The sequence below is a fragment of the Oryctolagus cuniculus genome, chromosome 19 (assembly GCF_051225735.1).
Source record: "Oryctolagus cuniculus isolate XC-2025 breed Fujian yellow rabbit chromosome 19, ASM5122573v1, whole genome shotgun sequence".
NCBI classification, from domain to species: Eukaryota; Metazoa; Chordata; class Mammalia; order Lagomorpha; family Leporidae; genus Oryctolagus; species Oryctolagus cuniculus.
Window position 1 is genome coordinate 55,398,413 of NC_142885.1, and position 18,245 is coordinate 55,416,657.

The 18,245-nt window shown below is 43.7% G+C and overlaps 1 protein-coding gene across 1 annotated transcript; it reads left to right on the top strand.

Annotated features, from left to right (window-relative positions):
* CRYM (crystallin mu) lies at positions 1 to 18,006 on the top strand. The gene is made up of 8 exons (XM_002711835.6): positions 1 to 283; positions 801 to 954; positions 3,252 to 3,314; positions 8,237 to 8,338; positions 10,147 to 10,330; positions 15,814 to 15,935; positions 16,557 to 16,641; positions 17,675 to 18,006. The coding sequence occupies exons 1-8, from the start codon at positions 114 to 116 to the stop codon at positions 17,737 to 17,739; spliced, it is 945 nt and encodes a 314-aa protein (XP_002711881.1). The 5' UTR covers positions 1 to 113; the 3' UTR covers positions 17,740 to 18,006.
* The last annotated feature ends 239 nt before the right edge of the window (positions 18,007 to 18,245 follow it).

An 18,245-nucleotide genomic window follows, 5' to 3' on the forward strand; every position in this document is an offset into this window, starting at 1 on the left:
TGGGCAGTGACCGGTAGGCGTCTCCGCAGCGCCGCGGGGCCCTCTCATATAAAGCACAGCCAAAGGAAAGTAAATCGCAGTGCCCAAGCTGAGGGTAGAAAGTAGGCGGCGACATGAGCCGGGCGCCAGCGTTCTTGAGCGCGGCCGAGGTGCAGGAGCACCTCCGCAGCTCCAGCCTCCTCATCCCGCCCCTGGAGGCGGCCCTGGCCAACTTCTCCAGCGGCCCCGACGGAGGGGTCATGCAGCCCGTGCGCACCGTGGTGCCGGTGGCCAAGCACAGGGGGTGAGTGCAGGCGGCCACCCCGGGGTGGGTGCTGGGGGGTGAAGGGAGGTGATGAGTAAGGAAGGCCAGGACTAGAGGCAGGAAAGGAGGAAGAGGAGGAACGCTAAGGGGAGGCTTGGGAGAAAGGAAGAGAGGGCTTGCTTAGTTATTGCTAATTAGCAACTGCCACTTAATCATGCACTCTCCACTGTGCCAAGTTGGCGCTTTACAGGTGTCACCTCGTTTAATTCAACACATTCCCCCACATAAGCGGGTACTGATGTCACCGCTTTGCAGGTGGAAAGCAGACCCGGAGAGGTTAATTGACTTTCCCAAGCTGACACAGCTCGGAAGTAGCAGAGCTGGGATGATTTTCCCATCCAGAGCCACACTGTGGAAGGGAAGGGCAGAGGAATGGCCAGATGGGAGAGTGCCGGTGGAGCAGTGATGGAGGAGCGAGAGAGGAGGGTAGAGGAGAATTGATAGGAGACCTCAGCATGGATGGGAAAGGGTTGAAGCTGCTCCTCTCTCCTTGTAGCTTCCTGGGGGTCATGCCAGCCTACAGTGCAGCAGAGGATGCTCTGACCACCAAGTTGGTCACCTTCTATGAGGGACACAGCGCCACCTCCACTGTCCCCTCCCACCAGGCTACTGTGCTACTCTTTGAACCAAGCAACGGATCCCTGCTGGCGGTGAGCAACTCCCTGGTGGTGGTGGAGGGGGGGGGGGAGGGCTGGTTTCAGATCTCAGATGAGAAGTTAGTCCTCCATGAGTAGGGGGAGTTCTGACCATGACCGCATATGCCTCCCCCCACCATGATTGGATATCCATGACAATGAAACTTATCTGTGACCATGTCTCTGTTCATATGACTGCTTAAAGATGCCATCAGCACCAGAGCCCACAGCTGCAGCCAGAGTGCTGCAGTGTGGAAATAATACTCAGTGATCACATCCTTCTTGCCTATGTTCTTGTCGTGGACTCAGATACACAGTTTGAACTAACCCGGTAGGACGGAAACATTTTTAATGACTCCCTGTCAACATGGAGAGGAAAGGGTGTTCCGTGGTCCGTGGGAGTCTTTTCTGAGCTGTGTGCAGTGGCCTGTTGCAGGAGCTCACATTCACTGGGTATTTTTTAGGTGGCAGGCACTTTTCCAAACACCTCACATGTGTTAACCCACTTAATACTGAAAACCACATTATAAATTAGGTAATAACATCACCCACACTTTACAGATGTGGAAGCTGGGTCATGGGGCAACTATGCCAACGTACCCAGATTGAAGTAGCCAGTAAGTGTGAAGGCACTGTAAGTAGTTCATGTGAAATGCATCTTATTAAAAAAAAAAAAACTGTATGTGTTCATCTCGGAAAACTTTTTTATAAAGATTTTTTATTTATTTTCCTTGAAAGTCAGAGTTACACAGAGAGAGAAGGAGAGGGAGAGAGAGAGAGAAAGAGAGAGAGAGAGGTCTTCCATCCGATGATTCACTCCCCAGATGGCCGCAATGGCCGGAGCTGCACTGATCCGAAGCCAGGAGCCAGGAGTTTCTTCTGAGTCTCCCATGTGGGTGCAGGGTCCCAAGGACTTGGGCCATCTTCCACTGCCTTCCCAGGCCATGGCAGAGAGCTGGATCAAAATAGGAGCAGCCAGGACTAGAACTGGTGCCCATATGGGATGCTGGTGCTTCAGACCAGGGCATTAACACACTACACCCCAGCGCTGGCCCCTCAAAAAACTTTTAAAAATTATTCTCTTTTAATTTTACTTTCTACCAACTTTTTAAAGGATCTTCGTGGCATTGCTAGGCTTCACACCTGCCCAGTCTGAGTCCACAGCCTTTACCATCTTGAGACCATACTGCCTGTTCAGTTGTCACTTATTGAGCCCTTATTATCAGCCAGGCAGGAGATATTATTGATCACAATACAATTATGACAAATTCCTCAATAAAAGTTTTTGTTATCTCCCCTTCCCAATTTCTGGTGAGGTTGCTGAGGCTTGGATTAGTGAAACCACTTTGCTTGAGCTCCTGGTAACTGAAAGACCCAGGAATCACTGCTAGACTGTCTACCGTGGAGCTGGTACTCTAATTCTTGTGTTCTGTGTTCTATAAACTGGCTTATGGATCCTCCTTCCTTCTTCCTTGAATTTCTGGATCCCCAAGGAATATGTTTGTTACTCTAAGCAGAAAAGCTAGCTCTACCTGATCTGTGCTCATCCAATTAAGATGCCATCCAAACTACCTACCTGTAGGACCTGGGTCTTTGAAACTTGACCACAGGGCCTTAGCTCCTTGCCCAATCTGCTCAGTAGCTAGGTGCTTCAGCTAGCTACTTTTTGAGGGTCAACTGGGATGGATAACTTATTATGAGACAACAGTGCAAAGAGTGATTATTAACATCATCCATGCATAATTCTCAACCTTCACTAGCAGAATCACCTAAGAAGCTTTTAAAAATAAGTATGCCTGCATCCTACCCTCAGAGACTCAGATTCAGTTGATCTAAGGGTGGTGTTGGAATATCTATTTCTTCACAGATTCCCCACATTGTAGCATAAGTTGAGAATCACTAAGGTAGCACTCCACGCTCCCTCCCCAAATGTCAATGACAATCATATTCCACAAGCCTCCCCCCTCCCTTACTTTGGTGTTTTAAGAGCATGAAAAAAAGGGGGGGGGCAAATTCTGAGGGCCCACCATGTACTGGATGTTTCCATACGGGCCAGTGCATTTGGACTCACATTAACCCTCAGACTGGTTGGGATTAGTTTGTTTCTATAGACAAGGAAACCAATGCTTAGAGACTAAAATGTTCAACATTACCTATCAACAAGTGGAGGACTTCAATACAAATATGTTTCCAAGGTCAAGTATTTTGTAGGATTCTGTAACACTTCCTAGAGCTGCTTTTTCAGAACCACATCTGTCAGTCTAAGGGGTGGATGGGGATGACCTTGCTGACTGTCTCTCCTTCCCTCCAAGGTCATAGATGGAAATGTCATCACTGCTAAGAGAACAGCTGCAGTGTCTGCCATTGCCACCAAGGTAAGATGAGGGCGTGGCTGAGCTGTCAGGCTTTGGCTGAGCTGGTGGGTCAAGTTGGGCTGCTCGATCTTGAAAGACTGAAGGAGAAGTGAGGAACTTTTTTTGGTTTTCCTGTAGACATAACTGAGACTCCATATGCCAAGTGTGAAATACCGGGTGAGCACAGTGATTTGTGAAGCTGTTAGCTACCATTTGATGTACATGACCAGATTTCCAGCACCTTGCATGTATCATTCTTTATCTTCCCACCAAAATGATTATCTCCATTTGCTGAGTATAACTGCAGCTCAGAAAGATTGTGTGAGGTTCCCAGGATTGCACAGCTTATAAATGATAGACTTTAATTAAAAACTTGACCTGGTTCCTAGAACTGTGTTTTTATCCCTGTACCAAACGATCCCTGTTAAGACAGGATGATTGCTCCATAGGTCAAAACCATTGCTACACAAGAGGCAGAGGTGGGCAGAACACTTCTAAGCCAGACTCCTGTACTCATCCAGCCAGTATTGACTGTACTGCAGCAGTGAACACACAGGGGAGGTGGACAACAAACATTTTTAAAAACTTAAACTATGACTTTCTAAAAAAAAAGAATTTAAGAATGTTAATCTTTGTAATAAAACTTAATATATTTAATAATTGCATAATTAATATTTATTAATAAATAATAGTGTGTTCAGATCTTGCTAAAAAATTAAACCAACATAACCACATTGGACATTAGAAGTATGAATATAAAGCAGAATGGAAAGGTGTTGGGTGAGAGGACATTTACAATTGTCCCAGAATGACCCTACTGAAAGGTGCCCTTTGAGTACAGGCTGCGGGTGGTGTGTGAGTGAACTCTTCATACACATAGGGGCCACGTCAGGCAGGAGGAACAGCGAGAGCTGGGAGTGATGATGTTTCTAAGCAGCACTGAGGCACTGGGAAAAAAAAAGATGTTATTTTTAGGGGTTAAAGAAAGGGAGGCTTAGAAAATGGAGTGTCTATGAAATGATTGGAATCTGGAATCTTTCACATTAAATGATGAATACAAGATCTCAGATGCTGCTTTTCCTAAGCAGAATAGAAATGTAGTGAGTAGGGAGTGGAGGGGGAGGAAGAATAGAGCAGCACAAACCAGGTGTTTTAGATTAAATGTCAAGGTTTTCTAAATACATGATGGAAAGAATATGAGGAATAATCTGGTAATTGTATATGATGGGAGTAGACTACAGCTCAGTAAACTGGTTTTTAATTATATGGAAACCAAATTTAGATCAAAATAAACAAAGACTCCTTGAAAGATGTTTGCAGGTAACTTATGATCAGAATGAATCCTATAATACTGCCTTGCATTTGTAGAGGATGTTGGCTTTTTTAAAAATAATTTCCAACTCATTGTGTGGACTTGGGGTTTTGTAAGAAGATGACAGGTATTATTGGCCTCATCTTACACGGGAGACTAGGGTCCCCTGAAATAGGGTAAGCAGGTACCTGTGGTGTCTCCCAAGCCACATGGTCTTCTTGTCCTAGGTCAGTAGTTTCTTACACAGCTATGCAGCAGCATTACTTGGGAATTTAAAAAAAATACAGAGTCCCAGAACTACTAAATTGAAATTGCTGGCAGCTAGGTGTAGGAAGCTAGCCTTTTAAAAAATTATCCCTAGTTGATTCTGATGACCAACTAGGTTTGGGAATGCACTGTGGTGGACCCAGCCCTCAGTAACACTAGGCTTTGTTGCATTAAGAAACACCTGCACTCCTAGAAGGGTCCAGAAACCTTGAAGTTTAGTCCTAGCCTTATTCCCTAGGGCTCATGTGGGCTATCTCAATAAGAAACAAAGAGTCTATTTTACTTTTTGCTTTGTTGAATGTTTTCTTGTTCACCTAGTCTCTTTCATTTAAGGCTTTGGAGTATAACAAGTATAGGACACTCTAGGGATCTGATGTGCACAATAACTTCTTTGTGCTTGGGTTTTATATAACCTTAGTTAAGGATTCTGACATGCTTTTTCTAAGGTGACTTATCCCTCACATGGAATTATTTAACAAATATTTGAGTGTGTTCCAGGTGCCAGGATCTGTGCTCAGTAAGGGACAAAGAATTGAGCAAACCCAGATATATTCATCCATAATATGCTGTAATATTAATCCAAAGATTACACCAGTCAATGTGGAACTACACCCCTGAAAAGTGCTATGAGAGCACCAAATGGGTGATCTATAAAATCCAGGAAGGCTTTTGAGCTCAAATCTGAAGGATAATGGTTCCTCAAGAGAGGTAGAGAGGAAAGCATTCCAGAAAGAAGGAAGAATCTATGCAAAGGATTGACAGAGGCATAGATGCTTTGATCTGGAAGACAGCAAGTGTATAGGGAACATGCATGAGGGTGCTGGGGAGATGGAGGGCCAGATCCTATAAACCTTGGTAAATGCAAGAGAAAGTGGACTTTAGTTATTTAAATAAGAAACCTAGAAGATTCATATACAAGTTCTTTATTAACTATAAACTTATGAGAAAAAAATGAAATGCCACTAATACTGATAAAATTGAATAAGTCTTATAAATATTTATACTATTTAAGAAAAAAGATGTCTGTGATAACATCATTACCAGATCAACAAATTTTCAAGTAAAGCAACCAAGAATTACGGGTTTAATTTCAGAGGTTTAAGGTCACTTTTACAGAATACTGTCACAATTTCTGAAGCACAAATGGGCCTCCACAAATAGATTCATAGTAACCAAGAACAGAAAAAAATAGTAGCAGTTAAGGAAATATTACCTAATTCTTTTTACCAGATAAAAGCATAAAGTGGTGGGTATTATGGATATTTTCATTTTAAAACATTTGCAGATCAGATTTTTTGAACTATATTTCATGGTACAGAATGGCACCACTCCTTCATGTCTGCAAATACTTCCAAGACTTTTGCTAGTAATTCATCGTACAGAAAACTCGCTTTCAAGGTTATACTCTAGAATATCAATGAGTAACATCATGAAAAATGAGAGACTCAAGGAGCTCAAATTTTACTAAATGAAATAGTAAAAAAAACAAAATATTCTGTGAAAGGCAAGTAATGTGTTTCACCTTTACCAGTGGTTCTAAACCAAAGAAGATTTTGCTACCTGGCCCAGAAATGGTTAACAATATTTGGAGACATTTTTGGTGCCCACAACTAGAGGGGTGGGAGAGGCAACAGGCATCTAACAGATAGAGCCCAGGGCTGCTGTTCAGCCCCCATTTCTCCCCAGGACAGCCACCTTCCCCAGCAAGAAATGAGCCAGTCCAAAGTTTGGGAGTGCCAAGGTTAAGAACCCCTGATCTTCTTGTAGGTCATAATAAGTATGCACTAATTCTGTGTAAATAAGACTGCCACTGTCTTTATGGGGCTTACAGGACAGTTACAAGAAAATAAATCCATAAGCAAATAAATTGTTTGAAGCAGTGAATTTGATCAGGGAAGTCAGAAAGACTTCATTGAGAGATGACCCTTGATACAAGTTGGTGACAGACTGCAGTCCTCAGACACACATCTACCCTCGGGGGTATCTAAATGCCAGCTCTATCCTTGTCTTGACAGGGACACAGAGCCTGTGAAAGGATCCACAAAGAGTGTATCAATTTTCTATGCACCCAAATAAACCTTTTAAAAATATTTTATTTATTAATTTATTTGAGAAGTAAAGTGACAGGAACAAACAGAAGGGGAAGAGGGAGGGAGGGAGGGAGGGAAGGAGGGAGGGAGAGAGAGAGAGAGAGAGAGAGAGAGAGAGAGAGAGAGAGTCTGTCTTCATCTGCTGGTTCACTCCCCAAATGGCCAAAAACAGCCAGGGCTGGACCAGGCTGAAACCAGACCTAGAAAAAAATACTGGTCTCCCACATGGGTCAGGAGCCCAAGAACTTGGGCCATCTATCACTGCTTTCCCAAGTACATTAGTAAGTGAGCTGGATTGGAAGTGGAGCAGCCAGGATTGAAACTGTTGCTCACAGGGGATGCAGCTTCACGAGCGACACCTTAACCAGCTGCTCCACAATGCTGGTCCCAAACTTATCTTTTAATTTTACTATTTGATGAGCTTTCTGAAGTCCTCTTGCATAGCTGAGAAACCTGAGGGCACACATTCCAGGCAGCTCTTAGGAGCAGCATGGTGGGGCCAGCATTGTGGCATAGTGGGCAAAACCACCACCTGTGGCACTAGCAACCCATATGGACACTGGTTCTAGTCCCATCCACACCCAATCCAACTCCCTGCTAAGGGCCTGGGAAAAGCAGCAGAAGATGGTCCAAGTGTTTGACCTTCTACCACGCACATGGGAATCCCAGATGAAGCTCCTGGCTTCTGCCTGGCCCAGCACTGGCCATTGCCACCATCTAGGGAGTGTACCAGCAGATGGAAGATCCCTCTGTGTATCTCTTCCTCTCTTGGTAACTCTTACTTTCAGATAAATAAATAAATCTTAAGGGAAAAAGAAGCAGCAGCATGGTGCTCCAGGGCTTGCTTAGCAGGTATCTGAGATAGGGAAGCACAGAAGAAAAAACATTCACTTTGCAATATAGAAGCCTCACAGTGTCATTTAATAGTTGTAGGACTCCTGAGCAGGTTACCTAATCTCTCAGGACCCTAATCTCCTTATCTGGAAGAGGAGAGTGACAATAGGAGTTTCTATAGGGCCTTCATACAGACTAAATGAGATTGTGAGGATAAAGCACTGGCATATGCTGGGTGTCCAGTGAAGGTTCACTCCTTCCTTTCTTCCCCATTCCACAGAGGGGAAACTGAAACGCAGAACAACATCTCCTGATTGCCTACATGCTCTCGAGGGAGCTGAAGATGGGGCAAATGTCTCCTGAAATTCAAACCCTGTTTGATTTGCACCTTGGCTGCTAGTGTCTCCTTTGACCTTGCCCCCCTCATTTCTTTCAAATAGTTTTTGAAGCCCCCCAGCAGTGAAGTGCTGTGCATCCTTGGGGCCGGGGTCCAGGCCTACAGCCATTATGAAATCTTCACCGAGCAGTTCTCCTTCAAGGAGGTAAGTCCAGGAGGAGTGGGGAGAGAAGAGGGAGAGGAGCGGCAGCGAGCTGAGTCTGTACTCCCTCACTGGGACGCCGAGTACTCAGAAATCATTAAGTTGACAGCCTGATCTAGGCTCTTGTTTTAAAGACTTCCAAGAAGCCCTGACGGAGGTGGAGAGTCTGAGAAGGTCAAATCACCTTTATTCAGTTTCTCAGTTCACAGGGCGTGTGCCTGAGAACATGGCAAGCTACTCAGTAAGTTGAAGGATTCTGTTATGTTCATCAGATACATTCGGGAAGCTGGACTCAGAAACAGAGTGAGCACTCAAACCTAGGCAAGTCAATATGCAACATGGGTGCCCCAAGTGACATCTTTACTACTTCATCAAACACCTATTCCCCTACAACCCCACTTCAAATGCTTTTTTATCTGCATTCAAAGATGAGCATTTACCATTTTCCAGTCTTCTTTTATCAGCTTTTTATAAGTTTTAATCATATGAGAATGCACAGTTACATATCCTGTCTTCATCAAATGATCTAACATGATCACCTTTACAGACTGTCCAATTTTTGCATAATATTTGCATAGTTTTCTATCAAGAAGGGTGACATGGTTAACTATTCCCTTGTAACTAGGAGAAATGTGTTATTTTCCACCTTGACTTTATTTCTACCTTGACTTTATTTAGACATTAAGTTTATTTCTATATCTATTGTATTTCCTTATGAGAGATTCTTTAGGCCTTTTTTCAGTTGAAGGCTGACAACCTTGGACCCACACTTTGAAACCTGTTAAGCTAGCAAATACACAGCTTTTGATGAAGTCAGTAACACCCACCAGTCCCCAGAACCTTCCAGAATTGTAATTGTACCAGAATTCTTGGCCTTTTTGCTAGGCTTATCATTCACCTCCCACTCTTTACATACCCTCCCTACATACCTTTCAGAGATCAAGTTCCATGCAGGACACTGCCATAAGTCATCCTTTTTATGAATCTCACACCACTCATCTCCTTTACAAGATCTCAGAAGTATGAGTACTTAATCTGATGTGTATAAAGTTAATTGAAAATAGATCTTAGTAAAAAACAAGAATGGAATAGGAGAGGGAGGAGAAAGAAGTGGGGGGGGAGGGCTGATGGGAGGGCAGGTGCAGTGGGAAGAATCACTATGTTCCTAAGGTTGTATTTACGAAGTTTGTATACCTTAAATAAGCGGTTTCTAGGGGGAAAAAGTGTGAGTCACATACTCACCTGGCCCAGTTATCATTTGCATTTTATAGACATGATAACTGAGTGAGGTGAAGTATGAGTGGGCCTGCAAGAAATTCATGGAAAATGAGTACGATAAGAAATAAAATTATTCATGGATTTAAGATTTTTTTGCACCCAAAATCCTCTCATTCCATTTTTCCATGAACTTTTTGAAGTATCCTCATACTTTTAAGAACAGTAAGTTACAAAGCAAAGACTCTTTCTGAACCTGCCTGGCCCCAGAAGTTACTCTGCTAATCATCAAGCTGTACAGTAGCTGTTATGCTACTGAAACTGTGTTCTGTCCTAGAATTGAAGAACTTCTACAATTTCCTGAAAGAGAAAGTGGTAAAGAAAGCTCAGTCATGGTACTTTCAAATACCTGGCCAGGAGTCTGTCCAGATTAACACAGGATCTTTTAACAAACGTCCATTCTTCCTAGGGAATGATTTAGAGAACCACTGATGCTACTCCAGAGGGATTCAGCTTCCCCTTAGCACCCCTGGTCTCAGTGGAACCTAAGAGCCCAAAATAAGGCACCAATGTTCCTCTTCTTATCTCCAATGAAGGTGAGGATATGGAACCGCACTAAAGAAAATGCAGAGAAGTTTGCAGACACAGTGCAAGGGGAGGTACGGGTCTGTTCATCGGTCCAGGAGGCTGTGACAGGTGCTGATGTGATTATCACAGTCACCATGGCAACAGAGCCCATTTTGTTTGGTGAATGGGTGAAGCCAGGTGCGCACATCAATGGTAAGTACAGTGGTTCCACGAGCCATGAATAGGTAGGTAGTGGCCAGATTCTTCCCCAGATTACACTCAGGACCTCCATCTACAGAGCCGATTTACTCACTGTGCAGCATGTCCAGGGCCTTTTAAGGGCCTTGAAAATACATAAGCCCTGAAAAGTAATTGCTCCAAAATCTGAAAGGAAATTAGACATGAAACTAATATTGAATTAATTAATACCTTATAAAATGTAACATTGTGGCAAATTGTCAGTCACAACTCAGTTCTTTTTTTCACACATAAAATTATATGTTTTTATAGAGTACCCTGTGATGTTTTGATACAGGTAGGTATACATTTTGTAATATTAGAATCATGGTAAGCATATCTGTTGCCTCAAACATTTATCATTTCTTTGTAGTTAGCTGTGGAGGGAAAGAATTTCTGGTGTTCTCTGACATAGTAGGGTGATTATAATGATAATGTAGTGTATGTTTCAGAAAAGCTAGAACAAAGGATTTTGAATGCATTCGCAGCTCAGATATTAAATGTAATGAAGTAAAATTACAAAGTCCAAATTAATCACTTGGGTTTTCTTAAATTTTTTATTGATTTGAGTTCATTTTATTTGAAAGAGAGATGGATAGAAAGAGATATTCGATTCACTTGTTCACTCCACAAATGCCTTCAATAGCCAGGAGCCTGGAACTCCATCTAGCTCTTTCCCATGGGTCACAGGGACCCAAGTACTTCAGCCATCATCTACTGCTTCCCATGGTGCACATTAGTGGGAAGCCAGATTGGAATCAAAGGACCTGGGACTTGAACCAGGCATCTCAGAGCAGTTATTCCAAGCAGCGAGTTAACCACTATGCCAAGCTACCCCTCCCCAATCATTTATTCATAATTGTTAGAATTATACAACTTTTCCAGAGGCTAGCATTGTGGTATAGTGGATAAAGCACCACTGTGACCCTGGCATTCCATATGAGTGCCAGTTCCTGTCCTGGCTGCTCCACTTCCAATTCAGTTCCCTGCTAATGGCCTAGGAAAAACAATGAAGTATGGCCCAAGTTTTGGGCCACTCATATGGGAGACTCAGATGAAGCTCCTGACTTTGGAATGGCCCAGCCCTGGCCATTGTGGCCATCTGGTGAATGAGCCAGCAGATGGAGAATCGATTCTCTCTTCTCTCTGTCTCTCTCTCTCTCTCCTCTCCCCTCTCCCCTCTCCCTTTTCTTCCTCCCCCTCCGCTCTCCCCTCTCTCCCTCCCGCTTCCCCTCTCCCCACTCTCCTCCCAACTGTAACCCTGACTTTCAAATAACAAAAAGCTTTTCCAAAAAATTATAATACTAAAGACATTTCATGTGATTGTGATAGGGTGGGGAGTAGGAGAGAAGACTCAAAACATAAGGGTACCTGGCACTTCTGAAGATCTTCAAACAGCCCTAAGGATTATAACAAGAGATGTTCAAATACTATTGTATGTATTTTCTAAATACTATATATGTATTATATCATTTAATTCTTACAACAACCTTAGGAGGAGGGAATTATTTTTGTAACCACAATTTCACAGGTGAGTAAACTAAGGCATTTAGATTAAGTAATTTACCCAAAGTCAGAAGTTGTTGGAGGCAGAACTAGGATTTGAACTGTGGCACTCTACACCAGTGGCCATGCTTTTACATCATCCTCCATATTATCTTCCAATCCTGGTGAGCAGAGCAGGCAAAGATGAGAAGATTTAAAGATGGCATCAAGGGCAGGCATCGAGGCACAATGGTTAAGATTCACTTGGGACACACACATCCCATATTGGAGTGCCTAGGTTCAAGTCCCCACTTGAAATCCCAATCCAGCTTCCTGTTAATATATGCACCCTAGGATAGCTTAAGTACATGGATCCTTGCTACCCACATGGGAAACTTGGTTCCTGACTTCAGCCTGGCCCAGCCTTGGCTGTTGTGGGCATTTGGTGTGTGAATCAGCAAAAAAGAAGGTTTCTCTCTCTCTCGCTCTCTCTCTCTCTCTCTCTCTCTCTCTCTGTGTCTGCCTATCAAATAAATATAAATAAAACTTGGAAAAACATAAAGATGATATTATACCCATGTTTTAGTTACAAGCATATGGTGTGAACTCAGAACTTAGCTCTGCACACATGGGCAGATGAGTAGGCAAGAGCTAGATAAAATAACATATTCATTCATAAATGTTTACTGATGCCACATGCCAGGCATGTTTCTAGATGTTGAGATGCCACAATAAACCATGTACTCAAGGTCACTGCTTTCCTGGTTGTTGCATTCTAACAGAGGGAGATAAGCAACAAACAAAAGAACACTAGATAAAATAGGTATTTCTAACTAAAGATGAGACTCTGAAGGAAATAAGACATGATGTGAGAGTCTGATAGTGGAAGTAGAAAGTGGAAGGAGAGGTAAGTTCTTTATCAACAGGGTTATCTGAGAAGCTCTCTGAAGTCATTTTTCAAAAGTTCTGTTTATTCATTCATGAATTCATTGTTTGAGTGATAGATAGAGAAAGCTCCCATCTACTTGTTCACTCCATAAATGCCTGCAACAGCCAGGGATGGTCCAAACCGAAGCCTGGAGCCAGTAACTCAATCCAGATCTTCCACAAGAGTGACAGGGACCATACTAATTGACTCCTCACCTGCTGCCTTCCAGGGTGTGCATTATCAGGAAGCTGGAATCAGGAGCAGAGCCAGGACTTAAACACAGGCACCCCAATATGGGATGCTGGTGTCCTAAGCAGCCTATTAACAGCTGTACCAAACACCTGCTCCTGAGATCTTTGTTGAGCCATGGTCTGAATAGTAAGGAGGAGTCAGCCATGCCAAGAGCTAAAGGAAAGGCATTCCAGGTGGAGGGAACACCAAATGCAAGGGCCCTACAAACGAAGTGAATGTGGCACAACATGGAATGGGGCAAAATAAACTGGAAGTCTCAGCCTGCGGGAGGCTGGTGTCATGATGTGGGTCCAGGGAGTAGAGAAGAGGTGGATCAAGGCTGACTTTAGGGACAAAATGACCATTTCTGGAAGGACTTGAGAAGTCAAGAGGAACAATTTCTTGGTGAAATGGGTTCTCAAGGATGCGGCTAAATCTTCAGAGCTGATTTTTTTTCTTCTCTCTCTCTCTCAGCTTAAAACAGCACATTGTTCTCTCCCAGTTTCTGTGGGTCAGGAGTTGGGGTGTGGGTGAGCCAGCTCCTTTCTCAGTCTCCTGAGGATGAAATCAGATGTTATACATGCTGCAGTCTCATTTAGTGCCCAAGGTCCAACCTCACCCACTGTGCAGAACAAGCTCCTTACGTCCTAGGATGGAGGTCCACATTTCCTTGGGGCTTCCCTCAGCTCCTGGGGCTCTCCCACATTCCTTATCATGTGAACCCTCCTCCCTCCAACCTTCCTGTAGGCTAGGCCCCTCTCTCACTCTGAATCTCCAGGAAGGACTGACTTGATTTTCAGGCAAGGCTTCATTTACAGTTCCCTAGCCTAGAAACAAAATCGGTTTATATTGTCATTGTATTTCAAAAGAAGTTTATATTGCTAATTGTTTATATTGTAATTGTACATTCAAAAAAGTTTATTGCAAGTGCAAACAAGAGGACAACACCAAACAATAGAGTTGACTTAGTTTATAGCTCAACTGAGAGGCAGGATCAGTTCCGCTATTGAATACGCTTCCCTCATCTTGTCCCTACAGCACCCCACCAGCCAATCCTGCGACCCTCACTCATTCTCATCCCCACTGAAGCAAGGCCAGAGCCCAGTCTGAGACAGAACCCTCCTCTGCTGCCTGGCCCACCTCCAACTGTTTGCATGGCCTCACACAACCCTTTGGGAACTTGCTCCTAAGTAGCGATGGTCTGGGGGGAAACAGTGCATGAGGATGGATGGCCTGAGAAACTGGGGTGTTTTTTTCCCACCAGCTTATGATTATTTACGAGCTTCATTAGCTAGGGCTTTTGTTCACTAGAACTCCCCATACAAATAACCTTCAAGATGGACGTTTTGCACCACTCTCTTTGGAAATTAGAGTACGAGAGAACAGAAGAGGGAATAAATTGGGAAAATTGGAAGGTAGTACAAGAAGGCATATAAATGCTGCCTTATAACTATATAAGGCTTTATAACTGTCTTCAAAGCCAACAGATGTGTTTTGTTTGGACCATGAACTGTTCTAGAAATTGAGAAATAACATGCAAATAGATTTCCTGCTTCTCTTTTTTTTTTTTAATAAAGAAAAATGGGAGTATCTGTTAACAGTGGACATGCATTCACACATGGCAATAATTAGCTGGAGTGAACAACGGTGCTCCCGTGAGAAGGGCCTGCTTTCTGTGCACCTCCAAGCCAATCCCTTCTGGCCAACTTAGCTCCTTTTCATTGCCTGCCTGGTTCCACAGGCATTTGGTTGCAGCCGCCCCAGTGCCAGGAGGCCTGATGTGTTGCATTCATTGTTTGGCTCCTGGGATCTGTGGAGGTTGTGAAAGCTCAAGGCCGAGAAGGAGCCAGGTTTCTTGGTACTGGGGTTTCTCGGTGACCTTGATGCTGGGCTGTTTTGTCATGAGTTAAGAGAGAAGTAGTTGGGAGTGAGGCATGGGAGTAATTGAAGAGTGAGCAGGCAGACAGAAGGTAAAGAGGGTGGGGTGTGGGGTATGGATAAGCTCTACGTGATGTTAGTCTTTCATGGTGTTTGTAAGGAAGTCACGGCTTCTGATAAGTGGGAGAGACGTGAAAGCCGGTGTGTTCTCACAGACTTAGGTTCACTGATGTGATGCAAAAAATGTGTGAGGAAAATGGAATTAGATGTTTATTTGTGGGTATAAAAAATTTCAAAGTCCCTGCGTAGTTTTTTTTTTTCATAAAATGCATTTTTCATGACCTTTTTGAAGATCTCTTGTATGCATTGATTTCAATTTTCTTTTCATCAAAACACACTTATCTCTCTTTTTTTTTACTGTTCTGTATCTCTGAACGAATTTATTTTTAGAGGTCCTTATTGGTTTATGTTCATTTCAAAGAAAAGATTTGCATTCTTCATCTTAGTTATTTTCCAATATATAAAAGTTTGTCTTTCATTTCCATTTTCCATGAACATTTTGAAGTTCCCTCCTAGATAACCTTAGTGAGAACCTTCACTTCTCTGAGCCTCAGTTTATGCATCTGTTAAGTGAGACTCAAACATTGAAGCATACTAGTGAGAACTATAATAGTATGTGTTAAACATCCCAAAGAGAGAAAGCACCCAATGAATGAATGCAAAGTCACCTCAAATCTTAGGAATGAGGTAGGGCATGAAATGGAAAACAATGGTAGGTGTTATTCTTAATAAACCTGCAGTCTTACTGATGGGGAGAGGCTTGGCCTGGGAGGGGGTTAAGGAGTCTGGATCTTTCAGCCCCTTCTTACCCAGGGGGATCCTTTTAGCATCTCTTGGGGCCATTTCTGTGCTCAGGGCTTGTTTTGCTGTTTCATAGCCATCGGTGCCAGCAGACCTGACTGGAGAGAGCTGGATGATGAGCTCATGAAGCAGGCGGTGCTGTATGTGGATTCTCAGGAGGCTGCCCTGAAGGAGTCTGGCGATGTCCTCTTGTCTGGGGTGAGCTCCCTCTCACCTGTCAGGGGTGTCATGAATGTCCCCTTCAGTTTGGCTTGCCCCAGGCCCTGGTCACCAAACTTTCTTGAGGGGAAGGAACCCCTTACCATCTAGCAAACCTTTTTTAATCCCATTGCAGAAGAACACGGCCATTATAGTGGTGACATGTGCCTTCCTGTCCCCTTAGCCTGGCGAGAGAAGCTTGGTGGATTTTCTACTGGGCTAGCCTCTAGACAGTGGGATTGGGGCAGCCTGGAAACCCACCCAGTGTAGCCAGCACAATAGGACTGTGATCGGCCACCTTCTGGCTGCCTTTTCCTCTTATGATACAAACATAGAAGAAGGAGGTTACTGAAATGTGTATTCAGATAAGAAACTGCCTATTCCTCATGGACCTAGGGACCTGGCAGAGCAGCCTCCTAGGGACAGACTTGCATCTCCTACTTCATGAAATTACAAAAGCAGATGTTACTCAAAGAGCGATTTCAGGGGCCAGTGGTCTCCCTGATATCATCCACTTTACAAACAGTCCTTTTATCGTTGTTTCGGAACATCGTGTGCTAGCTGCAGAGGCTAACCCTGACTTGAGCTTCGTGCCTGGGTCCATGTGTGTTTGTTTCACAGGCTGAGATCTTCGCTGAGCTGGGAGAGGTGGTGAAGGGGGTGAAGCCAGCCCACTGTGAGAAGACCACAGTGTTCAAGTCTTTGGGTAAGAACCATTGTTCCCTGGACACAACTCCAACCAGAACACAAAGCAGGTTTACCCACTAGTGGAAAGACAGATGACTCATCAGGTTCTGTAGCTAAATCATGTGGAATCCATCCTCCTGGTCAATTATTTACATGTCTTAGCAGAGCATGACATGAACCTTAAGCCCATGAACCCTGAAAAGGGCAGTCCTGTGTTGGAGTCCCTTCTCTGCCACAGACTGGATGTGTGTTCCAGGGCAAATGACCTGACCTCTGTGAACCAGTTTCCTCACCAGCTTCTACCTTGAATTGTTGTGAGGATCAAGATATGCATTGAGAATGATTTGCTCAGAAAAAAGTGTCAGCAATAAATCAGGCTTATAGCTAAAGGAAACTCAGAAGAGAAGTCCTTCAGAGATAGAGGGCAAGGAATAAAGATGTTAAAAGCAGAGGTCAGGAGTGATGCAGTGAGTTAGGCCACTGTGAGACACATGCATCCTATACCAGAGTGCTGGTTCAAGTTAGGCCTATTCTGCTTCTGATCTAGTATTCCACTAATTCACCTCGGAGGTAGCAGATGGTGGCTCAAGTGGTTGAAGTCCTGCTACCCATTTGGAAGAACTGGATGGAGCTCCTGGCTCCTGGTTTTGGTCTGGCCCAGCTCTGGTTATTGTGGCCATTTGGGAAGTGAACCAGTGGGTAGAAGATCTCTCTCTGTCCCCCTCCCACACCTGCCCTTATTTATGAAAATAAATAAACACGTGGCAGGGGAGGGAAGAGAGGAAGAGCTTAAGGGAAATGGCAGAGAACCAACCTGCACGAGATTTCCTTGAAGGAAACACCATTTTTCCAGTGGGCATCTCTTGCTTAGTAACATAATCCCTGGCTTGTTCTGCCCTTCACAGAAAATCCAAGACTGAGCTTACTTCTGGGTATCAATCCCAGATGGACACTAGCAGCAAAAATATCTGACAGCTGCCAGTCATGGGGCCAGGGTTGTTTCAGAAAAAATTATGCTGGCAAAATGTCAACCAAATTTCTTTATGTTCCAGGAATGGCAGTGGAAGACATGGTTGCAGCCAAACTAGTGTATGATTCCTGGTCATCTGCTAAATAAAACAAAGATAGTTCATGTTGCTATGGATGCTGCAGCTTGAGGAATGTTGCAGCTGATTATCTCATAATTCTAGATCAAGTGGGGGAGCCCAGATTCCAGTGAACTCTGGTTTTGTGCTTATGTCTAACCCTAAATACTGGGATCCCCATTCGTGTTTGTAGTTGGAAAACAAAACCTCCGGTTGTACCAAGTTATAGTAGCATCTCTTTCCCTTGTGTTTTACTACCCTTTGTGTTTCCCTGCAATAAAGCATTTTCTGACTCTGTAGTGTTTGCTCTGCTAACTTCTGTATCTCATGGCAGGAGAAATGATGGTAATGAGGTTCTTCCATTCATTCCCTTTGGGAATTCTAGTGACTATAATTGAATATTTTTTATTTTTTTAAAATGGAGATATAACTCACATACCATAAAATCATTATTTCAAAGTGTACATTTCAGTGGTTTTGAAGTGCATGCACAGAGTTGCACAACTACCTTCATTCTCTAATTCTAGAACATTTTCAT

Coding starts and splice junctions, on each gene's coding strand:
- CRYM (XM_002711835.6), top strand. CDS start 114: ATGAGCCGGGCGCCAGCGTTCTTGAGCGCGGCCGAGGTGCAGGAGCAC. Junction 3,315..8,236: donor TGTCTGCCATTGCCACCAAG/GTAAGATGAGGG, acceptor TCTTTCAAATAG/TTTTTGAAGCCCCCCAGCAG. Junction 8,339..10,146: donor AGCAGTTCTCCTTCAAGGAG/GTAAGTCCAGGA, acceptor TCTCCAATGAAG/GTGAGGATATGGAACCGCAC.